Below are 24,908 nucleotides of genomic sequence, written 5' to 3' on the forward strand. Positions count from 1 at the left end.
TCAGAAAGAGAGTCCGCTGGGGAAAATCCGTTCTTGTTAAAATCCAACCAGACCCAGTCTCCAAACCCGCGGTTCCAGGTAGGACCTAAGACGGCCCCAGGTCCGGATGGCAGTGGTCAGATGCAGTAGGGTTTTGCATCAGAACTAAGTCAAGCAGCCGGAGCGGGGTGAGGACGTCTTCAGGATCTGGGTACATTTATAACCTCATGCCCCTCTACTAACCGATCCTCTCAGGGAGGCGGCTCTATAGCCCAGAGTGGCATCCTTTTCCAGGGTGGACTCTAAGCCTTCAGCTCCTCGGGGAGCTTTTCGTAGCAACAGACATTTGGCTTTGGCTTCATATAATCTACAGTTGTGATGGTTGGCTCTTTCTTGCATATTTAATGTACGTTCTAGTTCATGATTGTTGGGGAAAATCCAAGCAGGTGAATTTCACGTCAGTCAGGATTCCTATTCTGCCACACTAACAGAAGGGTGTTGCATTGACCCCTGTGAAACAAAATGGCTTGCGATACCTTTTAATGAAAATGCAGTGAGGACTGTATCTGGCGATATGGGTTCACTGTGAGCCTTTCATAAAAATACTGCATGCGGTTATTTGCTACGCAATCAATATTTATGTAGACTAAACCAACAGGTTTACTTGTACAGATAGTTCCCTGCGAGGCGTTCATTACCACCTCAAAACAACCTGGGAGAATCGTTCCTTTCTTTTGTCGCTGTGTGCCGAAATCACCAATTAAGTTTTCATCCCTTTTGACCCAGAGGAAAAGGAAAGATGATTTTCACAAAGTGAGGTTGGTTGTTTCTGAAGTAGTCCCGAGATAGTCTTATACAAACCTACCTTTTCCCATCCAGCACCAGTTGATAAGCGGGAGGACCGATTATGGGAGCGTTGCCTCCCTGCTATCTCTAACCTCACAAGATTTAAAACTGGTTGGAAGTTTTAAAATGCCATACACCGTCACATAATACAGCCCTTCCAGGCAATGTCACCTTTATCAGTGTGAAGCTGCCCCCCAGTCGTAGCACCCCTGCAAATCTTATTCCCGTTGGCACCTTTCCTAGGCTGAGCGCACAGGAAGGAAGCTGCCATTTAACTCTGTGGCTAACATGTATGCGTGTTCTGTATGCGTTTCGCGATTGTTGGTAAAGCGATGTTTTCAGGGAAGACTGTGTTTGGGGGACTGCCGCTTAAAATGTTCCCTTTTTACGGAAAAAAAAATAACCTGCTCATTTGGGCAAAAGACATATTTGGTTAATGGAAGATTATTTGAATTTGCCTAGTCAATGTGTGGATGGTGAGAACAGGGACTCTGTAAAATTGAAGCTTCCCTGTTGAACAGCCCTTCTTAGGGGCTAATCAAGCCATCAAGAGACTAATGAAATCTAGAAAAACGAGTACATACGATGTCAGTTTCTTTGTTTTCACCGGCAAACAGCTCTGAGATTTTCTGGTTGTTGTCTTAGGTGGGAGGCCTCTCCACCTGTGAGAACACCATCCCTTACGCATATTTGAGAACTAAACTCAAAACTCGGGGAGACTCTGGTCTCCATGAAAGACACATGAGTAGGCATGTACCGGGTTATACCGTTGCACCCTTCTGCTCTCAACACCATCGACCCTAAAGAACCCCTGAGTGGCCTCGAGTGAATATATTGCTTCCCCCAGAAAAGTCCCTAAGTTAAGGCCAGGATTAGAGTTAATGACTTCATTGGATCAGAATGTCTAGGATGTGGATGGCAGCTTTATGGCAACATAAATCTCAGAAATATTCGCATCATTTTTTCTGAAGTACTGGGTAAAGGAAATAACCGACCTTATCTTTTACATGTACCTTGGAAGGCGTGGACACGGTTTCTCTTTTCTAAAATTTACTGGAAAATGATGCTCTTGAGTACCAAGAACCAAGTGGAAAGCGCCAACAAGGATGAAGCAGTGGACCTCTACGTAAATACTATCAAAATGCAGGTGTCTCTTTCTGCATTAGTTTCCTCTTCCTGGGTAACCATAGTTCCAAAAACCGAGCGTGGCTTAAAACAACACACATTTATTCCTTCACAGTCTTACTGGGTCAGGAGTTTCAGTATAACTTAGCTGGGTTCTCTATGTAGCCAGAGCTGTGGTCTCATCTGGGCACCGACTGGGGAAAGAGCTACTTGTACGCTCATGGGCTCGGTTGTCAGCATTTAGCCCTGTGTGGACTGTCAAATGGAGACCCTGTTCCTTGCCAAACGAGTTTTCCCAACACAGCCACTGTCTTCCTCAAATCCAGCAAGGACGAAAGTCTCCTGGCAGGATGATCAGGATGGTCTTACACAGTGCGATTGCAAAGTGACATGCCGTCATCTTGCCACATTCCGTTGGTTAGAAGTCAGTCACAGACCTTGTCTATACTCAAGAGGGGACATTACACGGGGCATGAATACCAGGAGGCAAGGATCATTGGGGTCACCTAGGAGTATCTGCCACAGTCAGTTATATGTCCCTCAGTCATCCGTGGCCCTTCCATATGCAAAATGTATTGCACCAATTCCCAAGGTCCCTAAAAGTTTTATACCATTAAATCATCTCTGAATATTCCAGAACCTTATCGTTTAAGTCAGCCTCAAATATGAATGAGGCGCCCTGGCCGTTGTTCCTCTAAACTCAGAGACGAGATAGCTGCGCCACCAGCCCACCCAATGTGTGATGGGGGGACAGGGGAAAGGTAGCAGCTATAGACATTTCTGTTCAAAAGGGAAGGAGAATGAGAGTGCAGGAGCATCACTGCTCCATAGAAATTCTGAAATGTAGCCAAACATGTGTTGGGAGTTGCTCGATTAAGTTTCAAGGCCCGTGCATAATTCTGCACGGTTCTTGGCTTTGCCTTCTGGGCTCTCGTTGCTGCTTCCTGAATCATCTTTTCGTTTTCATGAAGGTTAGCATGTGCTTGCGGCTGGGGAGTTTTATCAACCTGTTTCCTGCCAGTAGAATTCTGGATTCCAGTATTCATTTCATTTGGACTTTCCTCTGTACGTTTCAGCGCAAGCTGGTATTTCTGCGGAAATATCCCTTATGGGTCTTCTGTGGATTTCTTTGAGGTTTACTCTCGTAAACAAATCTACACCCACAGATCGTTTTGAGATAGCCCTTCTCCAGCTGGGGATCCTCCTAATGGCTGAGGGACCACACCCTGGGGCCTGCTGATGATCGAGACCATCTGTGAGGCACACCCTTGCTCCTGACCGCCTCAGAGCATCCCCCGTGTAACTGAAACCACTCTGATCCTTTGGCCTTTCTGAGGTTTTAGCAGAAGGTTGTACCGTCACACGTGCGGATTTTCCCTCTCTGCCAACCATTCCTGACAGTGCTCAGAAGCTATTTCTTAATTTTAGCATTGGTTGTCATCGGGAGAGACTCAGAATTTCCAAAGTCATTCTGCCCTGGCCCTTCTTGTTTGTTATTCCTTCCCTCATTTTTTTTTTTTTTTTCATTCCTCATACGTTTTGCCATAAGCGACAAGAAGAAACCAGGCAGCACCTCCAACACTTTGCCTGGAAATTTCTTTGGCTGTGTAACTCGCTTCACGCTGACGTGTCCCGCTTTCCATAGAAACCGCAGCGACAGCCTGGGTAGCTTTCTGCCTTGCCTCACAAGGTCCTCCCTCCCCCCAGTTTGCAACCACGGGCTCCTATTTTCTTTCCAACTTTGGTTGTGGTGAAATATAGTTAACATGAAATTTGCCATTTAGCCCTTTTTAAAGTGTTCGATTCAGTGGCATTAATTGCATTTACTGTAATGTGTAACTAAAACACTATTTCCAAAACTTTTTCGTCATCCTAATACTGGAACCTTTAAGCAGTGACTCCCCCTTTTCCCCTCCTCTCAGCCCCCGGTAACCTCTAATCTATGTTCTTTCGCTATGAATTTGCCTCTTTGAGATATCTCACGTAAGGAGAATCATCTCCTATTTGCACCCTTGTGTCTGGCTGATTTCACTTAGCATCACGTTTTCAAGGTTCAGGCATGCTGGACCGTGTGTCAGACCTTCGTTCCCCTCGGCAAGCTGAGTAACGCCCGACCGTATGGCTGTATCCTAATGTGTTTATCTCTTTACCCATCAATTGCCAGGTGGGTTATTTCCACCTTTTGGCTACTGTGAATAATGCTGCAGTGAACGCTGGCGTGTGGGTATCTGTTCACATCTCTGTTTCAGTTCTTTTGTGTATAACCTGGAAGTGAAGTTTTGGGGTCATATGGTACTTCTGCCTAGTTTTTTAAGGAGCTGTTTTCCATAGTGGCTTCACCACGTACATCCCCACCAGCAGAGTGTGAGGGTTCCAGGTTCTCCACATCATCGTCAGCACTTGTTACTTTCTTTTTTCTTTCTTTTTCTTTCCTGATGGCCATCCTGGTAGGTATGAAGTAATTATTACCTCCTTGTGCTTTTGATTTGCATTTCCCTAAGGACTATGACGTGGACCATCTTCTCCTGTGCTTATCGGCCATTTGTCTACTCTTTTGGAAATGTCTCTTCAAGTTTTTTGTCCATTTGCTAATTGGGTTGGTTTTGTTGCTGCGTTTTAGTGCTTTGTCCTGTTTTCCTTCTTTTTTTTTTAAATTTTTTTAAACATTTATTTATTTTTGAGACAGAGAGAGACAGAGCATGAACAGGGGAGGGTCAGAGAGAGAGGGAGACACAGAATCTGAAACAGGCTCCAGGCTCTGAGCTGTCAGCACAGAGCCCGACACAGGGCTCGAACTCACAGACCGCGAGATCATGACCTGAGCCAAAGTCGGACACTTAACTGACTGAGCCACCGAGGCGCCCCTGTCCTGTTTTCCTTCTAAAGCCTCACTGGTAGCATCCTCCAAGTCTCTCTACCATGCTCTTCAAAATTCTCCTTGCTTCTACCCATTCCCTGGTCCCAAAGCCATGTTCATATTTTTCAGGTGTTTTCAACAGTAGCATTGCATGTCTGGGTATGAACGTCTGCTTAGGGGTCATTACGTAGCAGTGTTAGCACTCACTCAGTGCCCGAAGCACTCTGTGTTTATTGTCTCACAGTTTCTGGGTTTGTAGCCTGGACAACGTTGACATGGGTCCTTCGCTTCAGGATCTCGCAAGGCTGCAATGTGCTGTGGACCGTGGCTGTGGTCTCATCTGAGGCTTGACTGGAGAAGATGTGCTTCCCAAATCCTATGGTTGTTGGCAGCATTCAGTTCCTTGGATGCTGTCAGCCGAGGCCATGAGCCAGAAGCTCCCTGAATCCCTCACCATCTAAGCCATTCAGGCCCAACCGCTTAATTCCTCAAAGCAGGATGGGGGAGTTTTCTTGAAAACAGGGACATTGCAGGCTTATGTTGCTCAATCATGGAAGTCATATCCTGTCATTTTTGCCATATTCTGTTGGTTAGGAGCAAGTCACAGATCCCCCCATCCCTGACGTACACGCACAGGCATGCACACACACACACACACACACACACGCGCGCGCGCGCACACACACTGAGTGGGAGTGGATCACACAAGCTGTGATTTCCAGGAGGTGAGACCATGGGGACCACAGTAGACTCTGCCCACCGCATTATCAAAATTAAGAATCCCAGGAACCAATGGGAGCTTATTATATGGCTTTTATTATTATTTTTTTACCATAAGATTTTTATTTATCACATTTGTCTTCATCTCTGTGGGTGTGTTTGCTTAGTCCTGTGATGAGCCAAAGTACTGCTTCTGTAAAAGTCATTCCCCTCCCCTAATGGGTTCTCTTGGCTCTCTCCTGGAGTAAAAGTTAATAGTATGGGGGCGGGGGCCCAGTGTATGTGCAGTTTTTCTTGTGCCAAGAGATTTGATTGTTCCAGTATGGCCCAGCAAAGGGACGGTCACTTAGAGCAAAGCAGGGAGAACATGGTTGGGACAGGGTTCTGACTGGTTCAGGCTGTGAGAGGTTGCAGGGAGAAACTACCACAGACCAAACCAGAACAGAATGTACTTGTACCATGAAAAGATATGACAAGAACCAATACAGTGTTGAGAATCTAGTCTATGTGGGGCTATGAAAGGCAGTTCTTTTCACAGAGACTTAGGTCTGTGGAAAAATTGATCATTTATAGAGAAATATTGCCGGGTTATTAATTTAGTTTTAAATGCAAAATGAGAATGAGCAGTCATGGGAAAAATTAAAGTCTTAATTTTTAATGCATCATGAAATGCATCTGTGACTTTCAATGCTTTATGATACTAGAGATCCAGGGAGCCAGTAAAACCTCAAAAATGTTCAGCTATTATTTGGCAAAAGCTAACTGTGTGTAGGGGACTAGAGAAATTAGGAACCACTGGCTGGTCCGTTGTGAGATATTTTATCCATAAATTAATAAAATTTTTTGAACAAGCAGAGTCATCCAAGCAACTAACTTCTGATCCCCGTTGCTGTTTGTGAGCAGGAAAGACACTGGAAACCCAGTGGGTGGTTTAACAAGAGTCACTTCTGTCCGGAGCACATCTTAGTTGGGGTCAGAGGGACCCTACTTCTTTGATGTTGCAGAGAATCCAGTGCTTGGGGCTTCTAAGGGCTTTGCCTCTGAGCAGACTCCCTTCGGGTGGATCTGTGAGTGAAAACCCAGACAAAAAGGGACAGAGCTGGCTAGCTTAGCAATCTCTATTTCCCTTCTGACCTCCCTTGCAGTGGGTGACACGGTCACCTATCCCGGTATAGCTATTTTCTCGGGACTGCCATAACAAGAGAGAGAAAAAAGGAAGGCTCCTGGTAGACCACTTTAAAATGCAGCCAAATACATCACGTGTTGACACGGGTCAGAAGTTCTATGCTACGTGGAGTTTTCAGGCTCTCCTGCGGTACATCTTCAGCTCTGCTAACATGCTGAGTGTTTTCAGTGGTGGCCCGCTCTAGGCAAATATGAGAAAGTATTTGTGCACGCTGATGGATTTCGCCATGGGGAGATGGTAACTCCCTTGCTGTTCTTCTTATGAAAAGTCAAGTGTTTCATAAGCATATTTAGCAAGATTTTCCTTTGCTCTCCCTATCTGTTTATTGCTCGTTTTGTGTTTGAAAGCGAAAAAGAAGGTAAGGAGCCCAGGTAGTCCATACCTTTTAAAGGCTGATGAATTGGCTTGGAAACGGGAGGTGGAATTCTACGTCTCAATCTGTGCACAGTGAGAGAAGGTACACGTGGCTGTTTTGAATCCAGGGCTGAGGGTTCTGAGGTGGTGAGTTTTCTTTTCTTCCAGACGTGCTCTGGAATGGCTCCCCACTCTTGGAACATTCCAGGTACCAACACTTATGGTAATGATCACTGAGTAGCCGTGATGCTTTACTTACTGCAAGGCTGTGTGTTTGTTTGCACATGCCTCCTGAGGCCAGATTCTTCTCATCTGTTGTATCTTTTAATCTGTTGCGCCCTCAATTTTGTTTCGGTGCTCCTACCTAGAGGTCCCACTCTCTTACTTAGAAGATTGCTTTCCTTTCTCCCCTGCACATAAGAGTGTCCATGACTTTGGAAGAGGGAAACCTAACGAAAATTGAGAAGAGGAGAAAGAGTGAGGGCTGTTTAGTTCCACTGACTACTCTTCTATGTGAAGAGTTTCTCTTTAGAGAAGCTAAAGCATGTACCTCATTGGTTCTTGCCTCCAGAGGCTTCTCCTGCCACGACTTACCAGCTCTCTCTGGCCGGAAGTAAGCATGCCTCCATGTTCCCACAAATGAGAGGCTGACACGTGACCGTGCTGTTTGTCTGTTTCTCTCTGTGCTCACACAGCTGCCACACCTTCACCCCACTATACCAAGCCCGAGTGTGCCCCGTCCCTTTCTGTTTCCACCACCATCTTGTTTGTCCGGCTTGGAACATGTCTCCCTTGCGCTATTGCAATCCAGACTCTCCTGGGTGGCATTTGCTCCCACTGCTCTTCCTGCTGGTGGGCTCCTTGGAGATGAGACCCCACACTCACGCATGGAAAGCTCCTTAAATCTCAGGGAGCTCCAGGCCACCAATGGGATGAGACACCGACCCCTGGAGACCAGTCTTCACCCTCTAACTCTGACGGTGCTGTTTTGTCTCTCAAGCTCTGTGGAACTTTTTTGATTCCTTGTAAGTAAATTTTCAAGTTCTTCCTCCCCACCCATGAAGGTAGGTGCTGCTACGTCCTGTCACCTTCTTCTGTTGTCTTCTCCCCAGTGACCTTTCTTACTTAACTCTTCCCATTTCTATATTCCGTTCTTTCCCAGGATGTCAGCCATTGCTCACTTTGCCTCATCCTGTGGACTCCCGTCTGCTTGGCCTGGCTTTTACCTTTCGTCTGTACCTGCTTCTGAAGCCTTTACATTCTCCATAGAGTTCTCCTGGTTTGGTGGGAAACCAGTTGAATATCGTCAGCATCTGCTGTCAGGAAACTACACTCCCCAAATGACTCTTCCTGGTTTCTGGAAACCAGCTACAACTTGTCCTTATTTCCTACTCACAAAGACCGTATTTTCTGTTGTGGCCTTGTGTCCATTTCCCTGTATTCATCTTAGGTTGTAAACACCTGTCATGTGGAAACGCTCTTTGTAATGCCCTCTGCGTGGTGTCCTGCAGGATTAAGCATTTATTCATAACGATGGCATCACAGGTGACTGACTTAGCCTCGCAGGTGGGAGTGTCTGCCTTGCGTCTGAATCCAGATGGGGTGGGGAGAGGGAGGTCAGAAGAGGACGTGCACGCTACTGTCCTCTAGAAGCTAAATTTCTGCTCCGTAGACGGAGTACTGAATTGAAATAGTCTTTTAAATTGCCAGATATGTGTGTGTTTGACCAAGTTTGACCATGTTTAAAGCAATCCCTTCCACCCTGGAGGCCGTAACCTGTAGAATGCCAGGCCGTTACCTTCTTGTTTTTCATTTGTTCATTTCTTTCCCTCGCTTTGCTTCATTTCACTTGCAGAATTGAGGATTTAGGAGAAATCTGACTCATCTAAGGCTAAAGAAGGCCTTGTACAATTGGCTGATAACTGACAATATGAATGTGTATGTGAAGTAGGGAATATATAAACAGGATTTGTAAATAATAATTCAAGTATCCTGGGATAACTGGTGGTTTTTTTTAAAGTAAGGTCGTCTGGCATCATTTTGAGAGTCTACAAATAAATTTAAAAGTAGAATGACCTAAGGCATGGAGGGCATGAAGCTTCATACTAAAATCAGGCTTTAACTTTTCTTTTACTTATATTAATAGGATTAGGAACCTTATTCGATTCCAGAATGAGAACTGAATTCCAAACACAGTGTTGCTGACTTTGTATCCGTAGCCTCCTTTATCTTTCCGTATTTGTGCGTAGAAGATAAATGCCCTACCTAGATATTTTCTATGTGTTCTCATTTTTTGGGTGTCTATTTGAAGGGTTTTGTTTTGTTTGTTTTTCCTTTAATTGGCTGCACAGGAAGATCCATCCTGCATTGTGAGTTTAGCATCTTCTTCATTGTCTCCCGTGCATCCCATCGTCTGTGTGCACACAGCATGGCCAGCCCACATCTGCCCCCTTTATCGTGCGACCACTCCGCACACAGAAACCCCCCCACGCGGAGCATGCCCATGTGTCCGACCCCCCGGTGCAGGGACGGACAGCGGAGAGACCCGTGGCTTCAGGTTGCGCTGAACGGTTTCCTTCTCCTCTTGGTTTCCCCCCCACAGATACTGCAATGAGCATTTGCTGTGCCCCCCACACATGTTCTGGACAGGCTGGGGTCCTTGGGAACGGTGCACAGCCCAGTGCGGGGGCGGCATTCAGGCTCGCCGCAGGACCTGCGAGAACGGACCTGACTGCGCGGGCTGCAATGTGGTGAGTATGGTCGCCCTCGTTCCCAGCCCCTGACGTAGCGCTGGGAGTCCAGAGCCAGCACCCGCTAGGTGCTCTGCACACACTCGAAGCGCTGCAAACATTAGGTGTTCTGCAAACCACATGCTCTGTAAACCTCATGTCTAGGCACTGGATGGCTTGCACACATTACATGTTCCACAGGTATAACATGCTCTCACGTACCAGATAGTCTGCAAACAGTCGATTTTCAACAGACACTAGAAGATCTGCAAACAGGAAACGCTCTGCGAACACAACGTGCTCAGGCACTAGATACTCTGCATGTACTAGGTGCCGTGAATGGTGTTAAGTTTCTCTGTTTGATGTTTGGCGGAAATACTGGAAAGTCGTAGCAGCTGGGAGGCTTCTTGAATTAAAGCTTCACTTATGGGATGAACTGCCCTAGGGTGTTTTCAGTTCTGATTTCTGAGTTGTGACAAAAGCTTCCGTCTGCTTGACTCTGCCCACGATATTTCGTTGGGGAAAGTGGCATAAGGTCTCCACACCGACGTGTAGGATGCAGGATCAACCTGAGGCACTCTGAGGGCTGGGAAACTTTGTGCAGCTGTTGTCAGAGCACAATGGTGCCGATTCAGAGGGAATACAAGACGACCTATGGTTTTGATTTTCTTCGGCCTTAGCAGGTCATATTTCCTTTAGCACTCTACATTCTCTAATAAAATTCCACTCGCGCGGGCACCTTTCCAAAGACCCATCATTGCTTTCTCTTGCGCCATGTGTAAGAATGACTGAGTGCTCAGGGCTGCTGGTTTTCCACCTCGTTCGCCCTCCCCCGGTGCTGGCACCACGGAGGGCACGTGGTGGGTGGGGATGTTCTGGGGGAGAAGTTCGGCCCCAGAAGGTCCGGTTTGGCTGATCTTTCCAGTCGTTCTTTGCATTGCTTTCCTAACCTTGGTTCATGAGGCTGAGGGATGTTATATTGTGCTGCGGTACAACTTGTTTTGTGCCGTGCAAAATCCACACCCTGCAGATAGCCTTGGAAAATTCAGGGAGAGGAAGAGGGTATGAGCATCTTCTCAGATATGCCCAACCCAGGGAGATTTCCATTACTGGGATTTGCGGTTAGACGCCTTCCCCTTCACACTGGCAAATATTGCAGTAACTTTGATAGGAGCGGTTACTGATTAGAGAAGCACTTCTTTCCAGGTTGGCCTGAACTAAATATTGGCCAGGAAGAATCTCAGTGCCAGTTGAAAAGGATGCATTTATTGATATTGCAAACGCTGGAACTTAAAAAATTATGTGTTAAAATGTCAAAGGAAAATCTGTGGACACTCCCTCATTTTAGGAAAACAATTTAAATGAGGTAGCTTTATTCTTTGCTGAAATACATCATTTCCTGTTTCTGCTGCCTCAGTTTCTGAGGCTGGGATCTCTGCTCACAAATCAGGGTTTATCTTATCAGCTGGGAAACCACAGGGAGGGATGGCCTGGAGTCCATCTTGCTCTTTACATCCCACAACTTTTCAATATAATGAGCTCAGTAAACATTTCAATTCATTATCATATTGCAAATTGACTTCAGTAATCACATTTATAAAGAGCTTAAGCAGGGTGCCTGGGTGGCTCAGTCTGTGGAGCATCCGACTTCGGCTCAGGCCATGATCTCAGGGTTCGTGGGTTCGAGCCCCGCATCGGGCTCTGTGCTGACAGCCCAGAGCCTGGAGCCTGCTTGGGATTCTGTGTCTCCGTCTCTCTCTGCCCCTCCCCCTCTCAGGCTCTGTCTCTCTCTCTCAAAAAATAAATAAACACTAAAGAAAAAATTATAAAGAGTTTAAGGAAAGGAATAATTATATTAAGGAAAGTGTAGCAAACTTCTTATGGAGTCACTGGAGTGTGTGTGTGTGTGTGTGTGTGTGTCTGTGATACGTCTGATTATAAATGTAAAAACTGAAAGTCTTCTTCGAGTGTTCATGTGTTTATTGCTATGCATCCAAATTTACAGAATTAAGGTTTATGAAGCAAATATAACATCAATTTTCAAATCCAGAAAAATGCCATACGTGTTTCCAGTGAGCCTAACGTCAGTTCTTATGTATTTTGAGTTTTGGGTTGTTTTTTTGCTGTTTGTTTTTTCTTCTTGGCATGTCCTTCCAGGAGAGGGTCATTGTGGCACAGTGGTTCAGTCTGCCCCTTTATGATAGAAGCACACCATTTATTTTTCTTTTCATGTGGCTTTTCCCACTTATTCTTGTTCTTGACTCTTCGAAGGCAGTAATGGCAGTCCGTGGCCACCTGAGAAGCAGGCGGCATGGAGGAGGGGCTGGGTTTTGTTGGATTGCTTAGAAAATGCATCCCATCAGCGAGATCTCTAAGAAATTTATTTAAAAGTGATTGTCACTGAAAGTAACATGTTGATCTTATTCTTGGTATAGTTTATAAATCTTGAGCCACAGAGTATGTTCATTTTTTATGGAGGTCTTTCATAGAGTAAAAGCAGTTAAGCACAGGTATCGTTTTCTTTTTTATAGTTTATTTATGTATTTTGAGAGAGAGAGAGAGAGAGAGAGAGCGAGCACACAGGGCAGGGGCAGGGATAGGGGGAGAGAGAGAGAGTATCCCAAGCAGGGGTAGGGCTCAAACCCACGAGCTGTGAGATCATGACTTGAGCCCAAATCAAGAGTCAGACGCTTTAAAAAAAGAATTTAAAAAAGGGGGGGCACCTGGGTGGCTTAGTTGGTTAAGCTTCCGACTTCAGCTCAGGTCATGATCTCACACTTCATGAGTTCGAGCCCCGCATTGGGCTCTGTGCTGACAGCTCAGAGCCTGGAGCCTGCTTCAGATTGATTCTGTGTCTCCCTCTCTCTCTGCCCCTCCCATGCTCCTGCTCTTTCTCTCTCTCTATCAAAAATAAATAAAAACATTAAAAAAATGTTTTAAAGAGTCAGACACTTAACCCCTATAATGTTATTATCTTATACTAATTATATCTGGTATGGCTATCTTTTATTTCTAACCTGTTTAGATACTATCTCGGAACCATAATGGTAATTATTATATCAAGTCTTACAAATTTTAACTTACCAGTTAACTTCAAGTGAATTATTGACAGGAAGCTATAATTAAACATACTGGAGTTATTATTTAGGCATGTTATGGTAGACTGAAATCTTGTAAAATGCTCGCAGGAACCCTGGATGGTGGTGCAGAGAAAGGAGAAACAGTGATATTTATTGCATACCCGCTGACAGCCAGATGCTTTCTGTTTGTCTCTGGTTCTTTTACGATAGCCCTGCCGATGTGACTTTACTACAGTCATGTTTATGGGCGAGGGACATGAGACTACATAGGTAGGGGACCTGCCCGAGGGTACTGAGCCTGTCTACAGAGAGGCGGGGACCCCAGGAGAAATTGTCACCTTTATGGTGGCTTCTCCCATCCCACCTGTGAGAAGTAGGCTGAGGGGTGACAGTGTCTGGGCAGTTATACCACCAGGATTTAAGCCTACATCACATCAGTGCCCTGACAATTCAGAGTTGTAATTATTTAATTGAAAATAGTTAGCCAGACCATTTTAGAGTACCCATTTTGGGGCTAATTATCTTTGGCCTATTTTCATTTCATTTTTTGCCTTTTTTTGGATAATAACTAGGAACTGTAATAATTGTTAGATCGAGTCCTCATAAATCCTAATTTCAGGGGCGCCTGCGTGGCTCAGTCGGTGAAGCGTCCGACTTCAGCTCGGGTCATGATCTCACGGTTCATGGGTTCGAGCCCCGCGTCGGTCTCTGTGCCGACAGCTCCGAGCCTGGAGCCTGCTTCGGATTCTGTGTCTCCCTCTCTCTCTGCCCCTCCCCGCTTCAGCTCTCTCTAAAATAAATACGTAAATATTTAAAAACGAATGCTAACTTCGTCATGTCAAATAAAGTACTGAAATGACAGTATGAGCGAGCATAGCGGAGTTGTTATTTAGGTATGTTGTGATCAGCTGACGTCCTGTGTTACATAATAAAATAAGGAACTCTTGTTGAACGCCTACTGCGTGCCATAAACGACACTAAGAGCGATGAAAATGTATTGTGTGTATTCTCCCTGTATTCCTGCAGGGCAGTTTTCGTTAGTACCTCACTTGGAGGTGGGTGACTCAACTTGAGAAAGATGAGTGAACTTGGCCAGTAGCGCGTGGCTGGTGGGTTCCTGTAGCAGCATTTGAGAACGGGCCCGCTGACACACACAGAACGACAGGACTCCGTGTGCCTGATTTCTTTGCCGGATGTTAGACGATAAATGATAGGACCTTGTTTTTCTTTACTTTTATTTAGTACAAAGCCTATCTTCAAAGAAAGAGGACCTTTTGTCCTTACGTGTCTGTTGTATCCGTCTCTGTTGATCAGCCGTGATCAGGTTCTCTCACCCAACCGTGAGAGCATCCATAGGAGATTCCGATGACCATGGACGTTACCTGAAGCTAAACATCTAACGCACGTCTTAATTCTATGCTGGGGCCGAAGATTACGACACACGGAAGGAAGAAAGACATGCGACGTTATGTCCTATGAATAGAATTGCTTCTCAAGTTAATGTAACTCAAAATTTCCTCAAAGGTTTTAGCAGAGGTGTGAAAGATTAGAGCTGAAGACAGGGTCAGGAGCAACAAAGATAATTCAAAGACGGGAACAGACTTAGCGCCTGCCAGCGCTGTATTTATTACCGAAATATCATAGAAAGTGTAAAACAATGGACCAAAAGCTGTGATTTATACTCTCCGCAGGGAGCAGAGGAGAGCATGTATTTCCTAGATACAAAAGAGCCGGCCGAAGGAGGACCCTGAAGGTCAAGAAGAAAGGCATGAAGATCAATACACCCTGTCAAAGGGATTCTGTGAAGGTTAATCAAAGTTGATAGAACATACTGGAAATTGTTTGTGTCAAATAATGGCACTATAGATAAATTAAGGAGCAGGTGAAACCTGGCAATTGGAAGTTTAAATAGGTTGCGATCTAGGAAAATAACGGCAGTAATACCTCAGTTTTGTGTGGCGCACAGGAGTTAAGAAACTGTTTTGAAAACTGTCATCTCACACTTTGGTTATTTCCAAATGAGAACATCGGGCCCCGATAAAGCGATTTACGTACCAGAAGCCCTGCCTTTGGCCAAGCAAAGACCCCAGTCCAGGTCGTCTCAGCACTAAGGTGCTGGAAAGGTCCGGTTGCTGTGGCCTCCTCAGAAAACCCTGGGTCAAGAACTGTGAGATTAATTGGCAGAAGCTTATCTCACCCCCCCACCCGGAAAACGAGGTAGATTGAAACAGACTTATTGGAAAGACTCCTCTCCTTTCCTCCTAAATGAATAAAATCCCCTCTAGTGCCCTGTTTATTTTTTAGTACTAGAACATCTTCACGAGAATCAGCACCTCCTTGCAGGGGCACCTGCTTCTGTTCGAATGGACAGCTCGCATGTCCTCTCTGCCTACAACGGACAAGAAACGTGAAGCAGAGGAAACTAACTTGTGAACGGGCGCGAGTAGTTTTAAGTTTCTCCTTGTTGGTTGGTGCTTGTTAGTGTCCTTTGGGCTCGTGTTTAGTGTGTCCCCATTTCTGAACGGTGGTTATGCGGATTCTGCCATGGAAGACAGGCACGTTTCTATGAGGAGGTGCATGAGAGGTTTTCCCCTTGTTCTGTCATTTTTCCTTGGTTTTGGCCCCTGTGTGCTGTGTGTGCCCCGTGTGGGCGAGTCTGCAGGTATTCGGACGTTGCCAGTTTACACTGTTAGGTGTGTTAAGGGGTTCCTTCACTTTGGGCCGAGATCCATTCCCGCACGTTTATTTGCTGACGCTGACCGTATCCTACAACCTCGCACCTGGGCTCCCTGCGTGGGCTGCTTATCGAGGAGTCTGGAATCTTTGCTTCCTTCCCCAAGCCCGTTGGCCCGTCTAAGGGATACCAAGAGTTTTAGCTAGTTATATCAACCGGTTTTATATACAACTATATACAACTCGTGCACATACACCTAGTTTTGCCCATTGTTTATGAACATGCCATTTTATAATTCTAAAAAAAAAAACAATTTTCTTATATAAAATTTAATCGATAAAATTAAGTAAAATAGTTGATTTCAGCTCAACGGAAAGCATATAGAACTTTCATAAAGAAAAACGGTATTTCCTATCCTCGTCATCCTCGTCATGACCGTGATCGTTTCTACAGGCCAGGCATTGTTTGAACAACTTCTTAGGGGTTTTATTATTTACTCCTGCCAGTGAACCAGAGATGTGGCATGATTGTTAGAATAACCATTTTATAGGTATGGAGATACGACAGACGCCAAGGGACGTGATGGCCCAGCTCCTACGAGGGGCGGCCAGATTCCCGGCCAGGCTTTCGTATCAATGACCCGCATGTGTCCCAGCGGCATTCTGTAGCCTTATCTGATATTTGAAAAATAATCTGGAAGGGTAAAGTTTAAAAGCAGTTTTCCTGATGTTACCATAAACACCCATGTGCTTATAGAAATCTGTTTTGCCCGACTGAATTTGATAAAGTGAATCATTCAAGCTAAAGCTCAAAGAAGCCCTCCTCTATCACTTACTGAAAACAACAGATGACCCTTGGTGGCTTCTTGAGAGTGCATATAGTCCAGAGGGACTAGATTCTTAGGGGAGGACTAGATATCCAGATGCTTGGGGGAGGTGCACGCTCCAATACCTATCCTCCAAACCACTGTATACAGTTGTGCAGGTTGTATACTGCATAATTTTAAGGGGGTGTTAAAGATCATCTAAAAATGTGAGTAGTGCCCCTGTAGAAGGACAGTGCAAAGCCTGGGTGCCAAATGTGGGACTGCAGGGCACCCCGAGCCCTGACCTGAGTGCATGAAAACGACAAAGTTCTTCAAAGCCTCTGAAATACGTGGGGTGACTGCCACCCGTCACTTTGATTTGTGTTCCGCACCATGGAGGTGGGAGCTGAGGGGGGCAAGCCTGAGCTCTGTTTAAAATAGAGCTCGATCACATAGTTTATTCTGGAGATGAATCTACAGCAACAGGTGAGATGAAGGAGGGGGGCTTAGAGGGAAGAAGAGAAAAGCCGTACGAGGGTTTGTTTTCAAGGTCGCTGCTGAGAAGAGCGGGCGGAGTCCCTCCAGGATGGCTGAGAAGACTGCACAATGGCTCTCAGAAGCGGCAGGGCTCCTGAGCTCCCTTTGGCAGAGAGATGATCCGGGCTGCACACCCCCAAGCCCGGTAGTCCCCGGAGACCTCCGAGAAGACCTTAATGGGGAAAGAAAGTCACGGGAAGTGAGGCCACGCCCTCGGTGGATGCCGCCACCATGCCTGCAGCTGGGATCACGGAGTGGGGGCTACAATGTGGGCCCCAAAAGTACCCGCTACGGCTGACTTTGCGAAACCAAATCCTGAGCATACCAGGCTAGCGGGCATGGGAATTCGGATGTGGCTGCCCACTAATTGGGGTTCAGCCCTGCCTTCCAGGGTCCTGTGGACTCTGGAACTTTCCAGACCTCAGATGGCTGTGGATGCTACTGATGAGGCAGATTCCACTTTGTTTTCCAGCAGGTGTTTTTTATCTAGCTCAGTGGTTCCCATCATGTGGACCAGTTCTTCCCTTGGGGAAAGCTGTTAGGGGGTCCTGGGAAAGGTCTCTATATTCCGTCAATACAAGACGCAGGAAGGGAGGCTCCTTTCCTCCTCTGGAGACTCGTGTGGGAGGAGGTGGAAGGTTTCTCCCCAGTTGCTGGCAGCCAGAGGGGGGGTCACCAGGTCGGAGCAGAGGGACTGCAGTAGCGTGGCAGAGAGGCAGAGCTGGGGGCACCAATGTGCCCGTCTGCCTTGCCCCCACCCCCACCGCCACCCCCTTGCTGGGGGCTGTCTGATATGTGAGATCCAAGTGCCCTATGACTTTAGCTGGTTTGAGTCACAGTCATCTTAACTGGTGTGCCTGCTCCCGCCTCTCCTCCTCCTCCTCCTGGGAAGCCCCTCAAATCCCAGATCCTCAAGGATGGAGAGGGAGGGAGGCTTCCTCCTTCTTATCCTGTTCTTAAGACCACTTCACAATATTAACAGGCATGCTCAGAGTGCCTGGGTGGCTCAGTCAGTTCAGTGTCCGACTTCAGCTCAGGTCACGATCTCACGGTCCGTGGGTTCGAGCCCCGCGTCGGGCTCTGTGCTGACAGCTCAGAGCCTGGAGCCTCCTTCGGATTCTGTGTCTCCCTCTCTCTGCCTCTCCCCCACTCGTGCTCTCTCTCTTTCTCTCTCTCTCTTTCTCTCTCTCTCTCAAAAATCTAAAATGTTCATGTGATCCACAAAGGCTCAACAAAGGACCTTGACCTTCTTCATGAAGAAGGTCACAGCATGAAATCTTGCTGTGCTCCTAAAATGCATTCACTTGTATTTCCAAACATCCTTCCCCAGAGAAATGATTGATCTCCCTAGCTGAAATTTGATATTACACCTTCATTAGCATGGGAATGCAAAAATTGCTTTCTTTTGTTATGAGATAGCTCCGTGAAAGGCTTGCAAATATGAAAGATTGTCAGAGCAAAAATGCCATATTTTGTTCCAAGAGAGTTGAGCATTTTGACGAAGTTAGTATCAGTGCACAAAATCAGGTGGTTTGGCGGGTGGCCACAGAAGTGTAAGTTTTCTGAAATTTAGCGCTGGAAGTTCAGTGATCGAGTTTAAGAATGGTGCATGATGCAGATGGGGAGAAAAGAAAAATGATGGATTATAGGAATTAATCCATCAAGTCTGTTTCTAGGACGTATAAATTATCATCTACAACCTCTGGAAATGGCAATTGGTATGGAGATCTGGAGTATTTTACAAAAATGTTTTATTTATAGTGTTGGGAGAGTCTGTTGCACAGATTTCTTTGACTTTCCAAAAAAATCGGGTTTGTCTCCGCCTATAATAATTCAAATGCAGTGATTGCAAAGTTAATTGGAAGGAGAAGCTTTAGGAATAGAGATTTTCTGCTGTAGAAGGGATTTAGATAAAGGAGACACGCACATACATATTTTTTTTTCTTTAGAGTTTGCCAGTGAATTCCGTGATAAAGATTTTCCAATGCCTGACATTAAGATACTTAGTTTACATATGGAAACAACGTCCTGGTCCCAGTCCTAAGAATTTCCATTAAATGGCCATGGGTCCAAAGGTCTTTTGTAGGTCTGTGTGAATACTCACTCCATCCAGAACAGACATTAAAAGGCGTAGCAATCCTCAGCTATAGGAAACCCAGGTCTCCGTTGTAAATGATGCCAGATTTGTAACTGCTGCCAAACGAGTAATTAAATGTGACTGTAGAGACGCCTGGGTCGCTCAGTGGGTTAAATGTCTGACTTCAGCTCAGGTCACGATCTCTCAGTTCATGGGTCGGAACCCCGTGTCGGGGTCTGTGCTGACAGCTCAGAGCCTGGAGCCTGCTTTGGATTCTGTGTCTCCCTCTGTCTCTGGCCCTCCCCCACTCGAGCTCTGCCTGTCTCTCTCTCTCTCTGTCTCTCACTCTCAAAAATAAATAAGCATTAAAAAAAATTTAGATGTGACTGTATAACATAAAGTCTTAATAGAAGTTCCTCTAAAACAGTCAGCGAGCTGTTTGATGCATCCTATCCAAATGCATCTCCAGTCTTTGACTATAGCCCTGCTGATGCTTTCGGGCTAATCATGGATTATCCAGAGAGAAAGCTTCCGGGGTCGATGAGTCAGTGTGGTGTCCTTCCGTGCGGTCAATTTCTGTAGCTCGCCTTGTCTGCGTCTACTTGCATTAAGCGTTTGTCCTGCAATTGAAGAGAATGTTCTCTTGGAATATGAGCAAGCATTGCTTGTTCGTGGTTTTTAAAAAGCAACTAACTGCATTGTCCAGCCAAGTTGGCCTCTAAATGATGTGCTCTGATGCTGTCCCTCTGATTGGGAGCTGAGGGCTTCCTGGCCAGTGTGGGCGGGGGGCGGGGAGGGTACAGATTTGGTAGCATTGGGGATGGACTCTTGCATTTATTTGCATCTTTGGATACTTCCGTCTGCCTCCACTTTGGAAAGTTTGTATTTCAGTGCAGACCTTACTGCACAGGCCGGGGCTGTGTTTCCGGGGCTGTGTTTCTGTGGCTGCACGAGTAGAACATTCTATCCACCCCACCATCCCAATCTGAGCCTGTGGGTCTACTCAGCTGACTTACGGAAGAGCTGGAGAGAAGCAGGGATCCGGCCCATTGCAGGTTCCACTTTACAGGTGGACATACTGCCTCAGCTGACTCCTTTCTAAAAGGCTCTACACTCAAGTTCATGAACAAGCTAACAAAAACCTGGGGAGAAATTCCTCTGCTCAAAGGCTTTCGCCATTTACTTAATTGATTGCGTCTCTTGCCGTGCGTTCTTCTTTGGGTTTACTCAGGTTGGCAAGACCCACGTACGTCACGGTCGTAATAGATGTTTTCTCTAACTCACACTGTTGTAATTAGAATGTAAGCAGCTTGAGTTTTTTACCCATTTTCTTTTCTTTTTTTTTTTTCCAGTTTATTTATTTATTTTGAGGGGGCGGGGGAGAGAGAGAGGGAGAGAATCCCAAGCAGACTCCACGCTGTCAGCACAGAGCCTGACACGGGGCCCCAACTCAGAAACCGTGAGATCATGGCCTGAGCTGAAATCAAGAGTCAGATGCTTAACTGACTGAGCCACCCAGACGCCCCTACCCATTTTCATTCCACCGTGATTTAATGAATATTAAACTTCTACCCAGTGATGGCTTCTGGGGATAGCAGGGTGAATAAGGGAATCACAGTCCCTGGTCAAGGCTTAGGAATAAGGCTTCACTTGTGAAGCTTAACCCCAAATGGTCTCCGTACCAGTTTGCTCGTTGCCTTATTCTCGTGTGTGGACGTAGCTGTTCACAGTGTACTTTGATTCCAGTTTCCACTAGCAGGGAGGGGGTGTGTTGCAGGAGTAGTCACGGGCCCACAAATGCAGCCAGAGGATTTTAAACTGAGTTTTGATCACACCGGCCTTGTCGTTTGGTCTGGCTCACAGCAGGCAGCCCTTCCTTTTGGAGAAGTAACGGACATGTTTAATTATACCAACAATATGTTTTAATTTGTGTTTTGCCTCAGATTTGCATTTCCCACTTTTGTATCACTTGTATCTGAGCGCCCTCAATGGAATTATTAAATGTATAATTTTGGCTGTTAAAACAATTCACATACATAATAATTTTCAAAGCGACTTGTAATTAAGTAAGTGAGGGAAGGAAGCAACAGGCATTGGAACATGAAAAAATGGTTTGAAAGCATTGACTTTGTCACAGATGCCATGGGATCCTTCCTCCCCAAGTGTTGTCCCTTTGGCCATCCTAAAATGTTGAAGGACTAGATCCCATGTCAGAACCCTTGTATGTGACTACAAGGAAGACTGTCAGGGGCTCCTGTGAACATTTAAATTTTTTCTTGAACAATTTTAAATAGAAATACCAGGACATGTGTGGGAGCCTTCAGAAGTTGTCAGAAAAGGGACGCCTGGGTGACTCAGTCAGCTGAGCGTCTGACTCTCGATGCTGGCTCAGGTTATGATGCCGGGGTCGTGGGATCGAGCCGCAGGTGAGGCTCCAGGCTCAGCCTGGAGCTTGCATGGGATTCTCTCTCCCTCCCTCTGCCTCCCTCCCCCACTCGTGCACTCTCTTGCTCTAAAATAAAATTTAAAAAAAAGTTTTTAAGTTGTCAGGGGGGGAAAAAAAGCTTAAATGTTTTGCTCTGGTAGAACTGGCTTGTACCGTGTCGCATTCTTGCATTATTTTCTAAGCCGTGCTGCGTGAGAAAGTAACATCCCACACACTGCCATTTGGCGTCGTGCTTCTGTCATGATGTGAAACATTTCCCACATCTGTTCCCACTCTATCCTGGTCCCGGGAAATTGGCCCCGTTTGAGACTATTCGGAAGTAGTCTTCGAAGGAACTCCAGGGTCATGGTATGGGAGGACGAAATGGCAATGGCGGAGAGAAGGAAGCTGGGGGATCTACCTTTTAAAATTATCCAAGCTCTGCGTCTGTGAAACCATAGCCTCTCAAAAGAGGAAGAGACAAAAATAGCAGGGCAAGCAGATGGGATCCAGACATCAAGAGGAACCCTCTGATGTTTGCCAGGCAGTTTCCGTTATGAGGCTTCTTTAATTGATTTCTCTCTCTTATCTCGCAACTGCTAATGGCTTTTAGTGATAAGGCCTTGCCATCTGCGCCTGTTCCGTGAGTCTCCTTTGATAATTAATTTCTCTAATGCTTGGTGTAATCTGCTGTGATATTGTTAATTTCTAAATAGTTTCACACGTGGCAGAAAAGAAAACTCCCAGCGACTTCAGTCACCGATTCATGTCCTCCATCCCATCCTTTGTAGAACTTTCGGAGCTTTTCATCTGTAGATCTGACTGGCAAAAAAGATTATCTACCGGGTGTGAAGAAGCGCGTTAGGTACTAGGGAAGATACGCAGATAGGTGCAATAAAATTCCTAACCTCCAAGAGCTGACTTCGTAGCCCAGGAAGAAGACTATAAATCCCATGGCTGGAACATAAGGACCAAGTCAGACATGCCAATGGAACAATGACGAAGAACCAAAGGGTCGAGAGGAGGCAAGAGGATGGTTCAAGGGCCCCACAAGGGGTGGCCAGGATCTGGCCCGGCTGACATGGAGTGGGAGCTTAGCTTGGCGATGGACTGACTTTCGTGGGTTGGTATTTCCACAGCACAACTCCATCAGTGACTTCAGACATTTCAGCTACATCACGTTTCCAGTTATGTTTCCTTGCAGTGAAAAAGAAAGTCGTGTTGGTTTTACTATCTGAAAGATAGAAGCTGGCTAATTGCAATACATACATAATGTTATGGATGCAAATATGTGAGGGCACGTTTGTGTGTGGTCCTTATCCTGAAGTACATTCTTGTCCCACGGCCATTGGTTCAACCTGAGTAGATGCTTGTTCCTCAGCCTAAAAGTTTAAATTTAAGGTCAGCATTGCCCCAAAATATGTTATATAAACTTGGGTTTAGTCTTATTTCGAAGAGGAAAGTCCCATCCCACTAATGTGAGATGAACTAATTTGTTTTTGAACTAACTAATACCAAAAAGGAGGATATTTTAAGACTTTAAAGTCAGGCACGATATGTGCTTTATTCATGATTGTATCCTCAGTATCTAGCAGAGTGTAGGATCAGGGGGTAGATAAAGCTAGTTATTAAATTCGTGTATTAATTTTTTTTAAGGTGGTGGCAACTTGGGGAAATATTGTCAGCATCTTTTCAAATGAAGTGATTATTCTTGTGGATCTGATCGCCCTTGTCTGCTCTGTGGTTTCCCCTCGGTCGTTCACAGCAGAACATATTTCGTGGCTGGTCTTCTCTTTCGTAGAGATTCTTCACAGCTCAGTGGGACTGCCTTTACTTCACATTGAATTTTTCCTCCCATGATGTTTGCTGATGAACATTTTACTTCTTGTTCTTATTCTTAAATTATTTCAAATTCTTTCTAATTAGCTTTACAAGGCTGCTCTAAATGAGTCAAGTTGAGCACTGAAAACCAGTTTGCCTGCAGTAATAGTGTATGAAGTTCATTAAAATTGGTTTTGATATTAGATTATACTTGGCAGTGACCTTCCAAGACCTTATCAGATCCCCACAGGCAAGACGTGAGTACATATAACTAATGCAGAGCAACTAATTAGAAAAGAAAATCTGAATTTCCTAAAGTGGCACAGATTCCAATATTTGAGCTCCCTTCTGTAAATAGGAATTCAATGTAGTAGTGACCCTAGGTCCTTTCCAGACCATCAACCTTCCCGCTAATCGGATGTTGTCTGATTTCCCTCGGTGCACTTCATACACACCAACCCAAGTCTGGTCCAGCTCTGTCCCCTTAACAAACAAGTCTCGCGTGACTGTGGGTTTGAGCCAGCACTTGGGATGCGGGCTGGGTGAAGTGTGAATCTGGGTACGTTGCTGTCCTGGAACCCAAGAGCTCTCAGCCTGGGAGGAGAAAGAGGCTAGCAACCAAATGGCATTGACTTCAGGTAGAAAGTGCCAGAGATGAATCCAAGCTACAGGTGTCCAGAGAATGGAAGGAACCAGTAAGTCCTCTGTATATGGGATGGCTTTCTCTGGGAAAAGCCCCACATCACTGTTTTAGCAGAAGTCATTTGAGTGTTACTAAGACTTAGGAAGACCGGGGTTCAAGGGGACTTTGAGTACAAATAGGGACCCCAGCGGTTTCCTCCAACAAGAGAATCTGGCTGTGCATTGGCTGAGCATCTGGTGTTTTCGGGGGAATGGGGCTCTGGGGGGTGATAGGAGGGTGGCTTGCCTCTGGTCCAGAGGACTAGGAGAGTGCCCCCCACCATGTCCACTGAGGAGCCCTCAGGGTTTACACTATAGGATAGAGATTTGCCTGTGGACCCAACACCTTTGCCACTTGAATCTCATGGAAACAGATGACTCATTTCACCTGCCATCCAGTAAGCTGCCAGTGGAAATATTTCTGGCCCATGGGGCTTGATCTCATATTTTGTAAACCACAGTTTCTGAGGATGTTCCGGAGATGTTGCTTCCATGTGTGTGCCTTCGTGAAGGAGTTTGGCAAGCTTTTACTTGGGTGCACATATTTTATATTATCTTCTCAGGCTTCTGGGCTCCCACTCTCTTGCCACCCTGGGCACTCATAGATCACCTTGTTCTTAGATGTGCCCCATAAGCCACTGCATAATGAGAGGAGCCTGGTCAAGTGAAACCTATTTCATCTTGATACAAATTGTTAATTTTTTAAAATTCTGCCGTTTTACTTGTACCTATTCCCTGAGTCTTTGCAAAAAAAAAAAAAAAGGTAACTAATGGAAGTTATAACTTTTTTCCCAGCAGACATTTCTGCTTGTTCCTTAGCAAAATACGGAACCCCCGTTTGTTGCTTTTATGCTGACATTTGCATAGGGAGGCCCCACCAAGTACAGCTGCGAGTTTACTGTAAATGTACTGCATTTGCCTCATTTGTTTGCAAGGAATCTGAATTAATCTCCAGCATAAGTACTCACGTTAAAAAAGACAAGATTTCCGCATACATATTTATAGCAAGACC

The 24,908-nt window shown here is 45.7% G+C and overlaps 1 protein-coding gene across 5 annotated transcripts in view; it reads left to right on the plus strand.

The window, feature by feature from the left end:
* SEMA5A (semaphorin 5A) overlaps positions 1-24,908 on the plus strand; it is a 474,080-nt gene that overhangs the window by 402,486 nt on the left and 46,686 nt on the right. For all 5 annotated transcript variants that reach the window (XM_042953245.1, XM_042953272.1, XM_042953279.1 and 2 more), the window contains one exon: positions 9,670-9,817. In XM_042953245.1, coding sequence (XP_042809179.1) covers positions 9,670-9,817 — 148 coding nt within the window. The remainder of the gene's footprint in view (positions 1-9,669; positions 9,818-24,908) is intronic.

This window comes from Panthera leo, chromosome A1 (assembly GCF_018350215.1).
Source record: "Panthera leo isolate Ple1 chromosome A1, P.leo_Ple1_pat1.1, whole genome shotgun sequence".
In the NCBI taxonomy this organism is placed as follows: Eukaryota; Metazoa; Chordata; class Mammalia; order Carnivora; family Felidae; genus Panthera; species Panthera leo.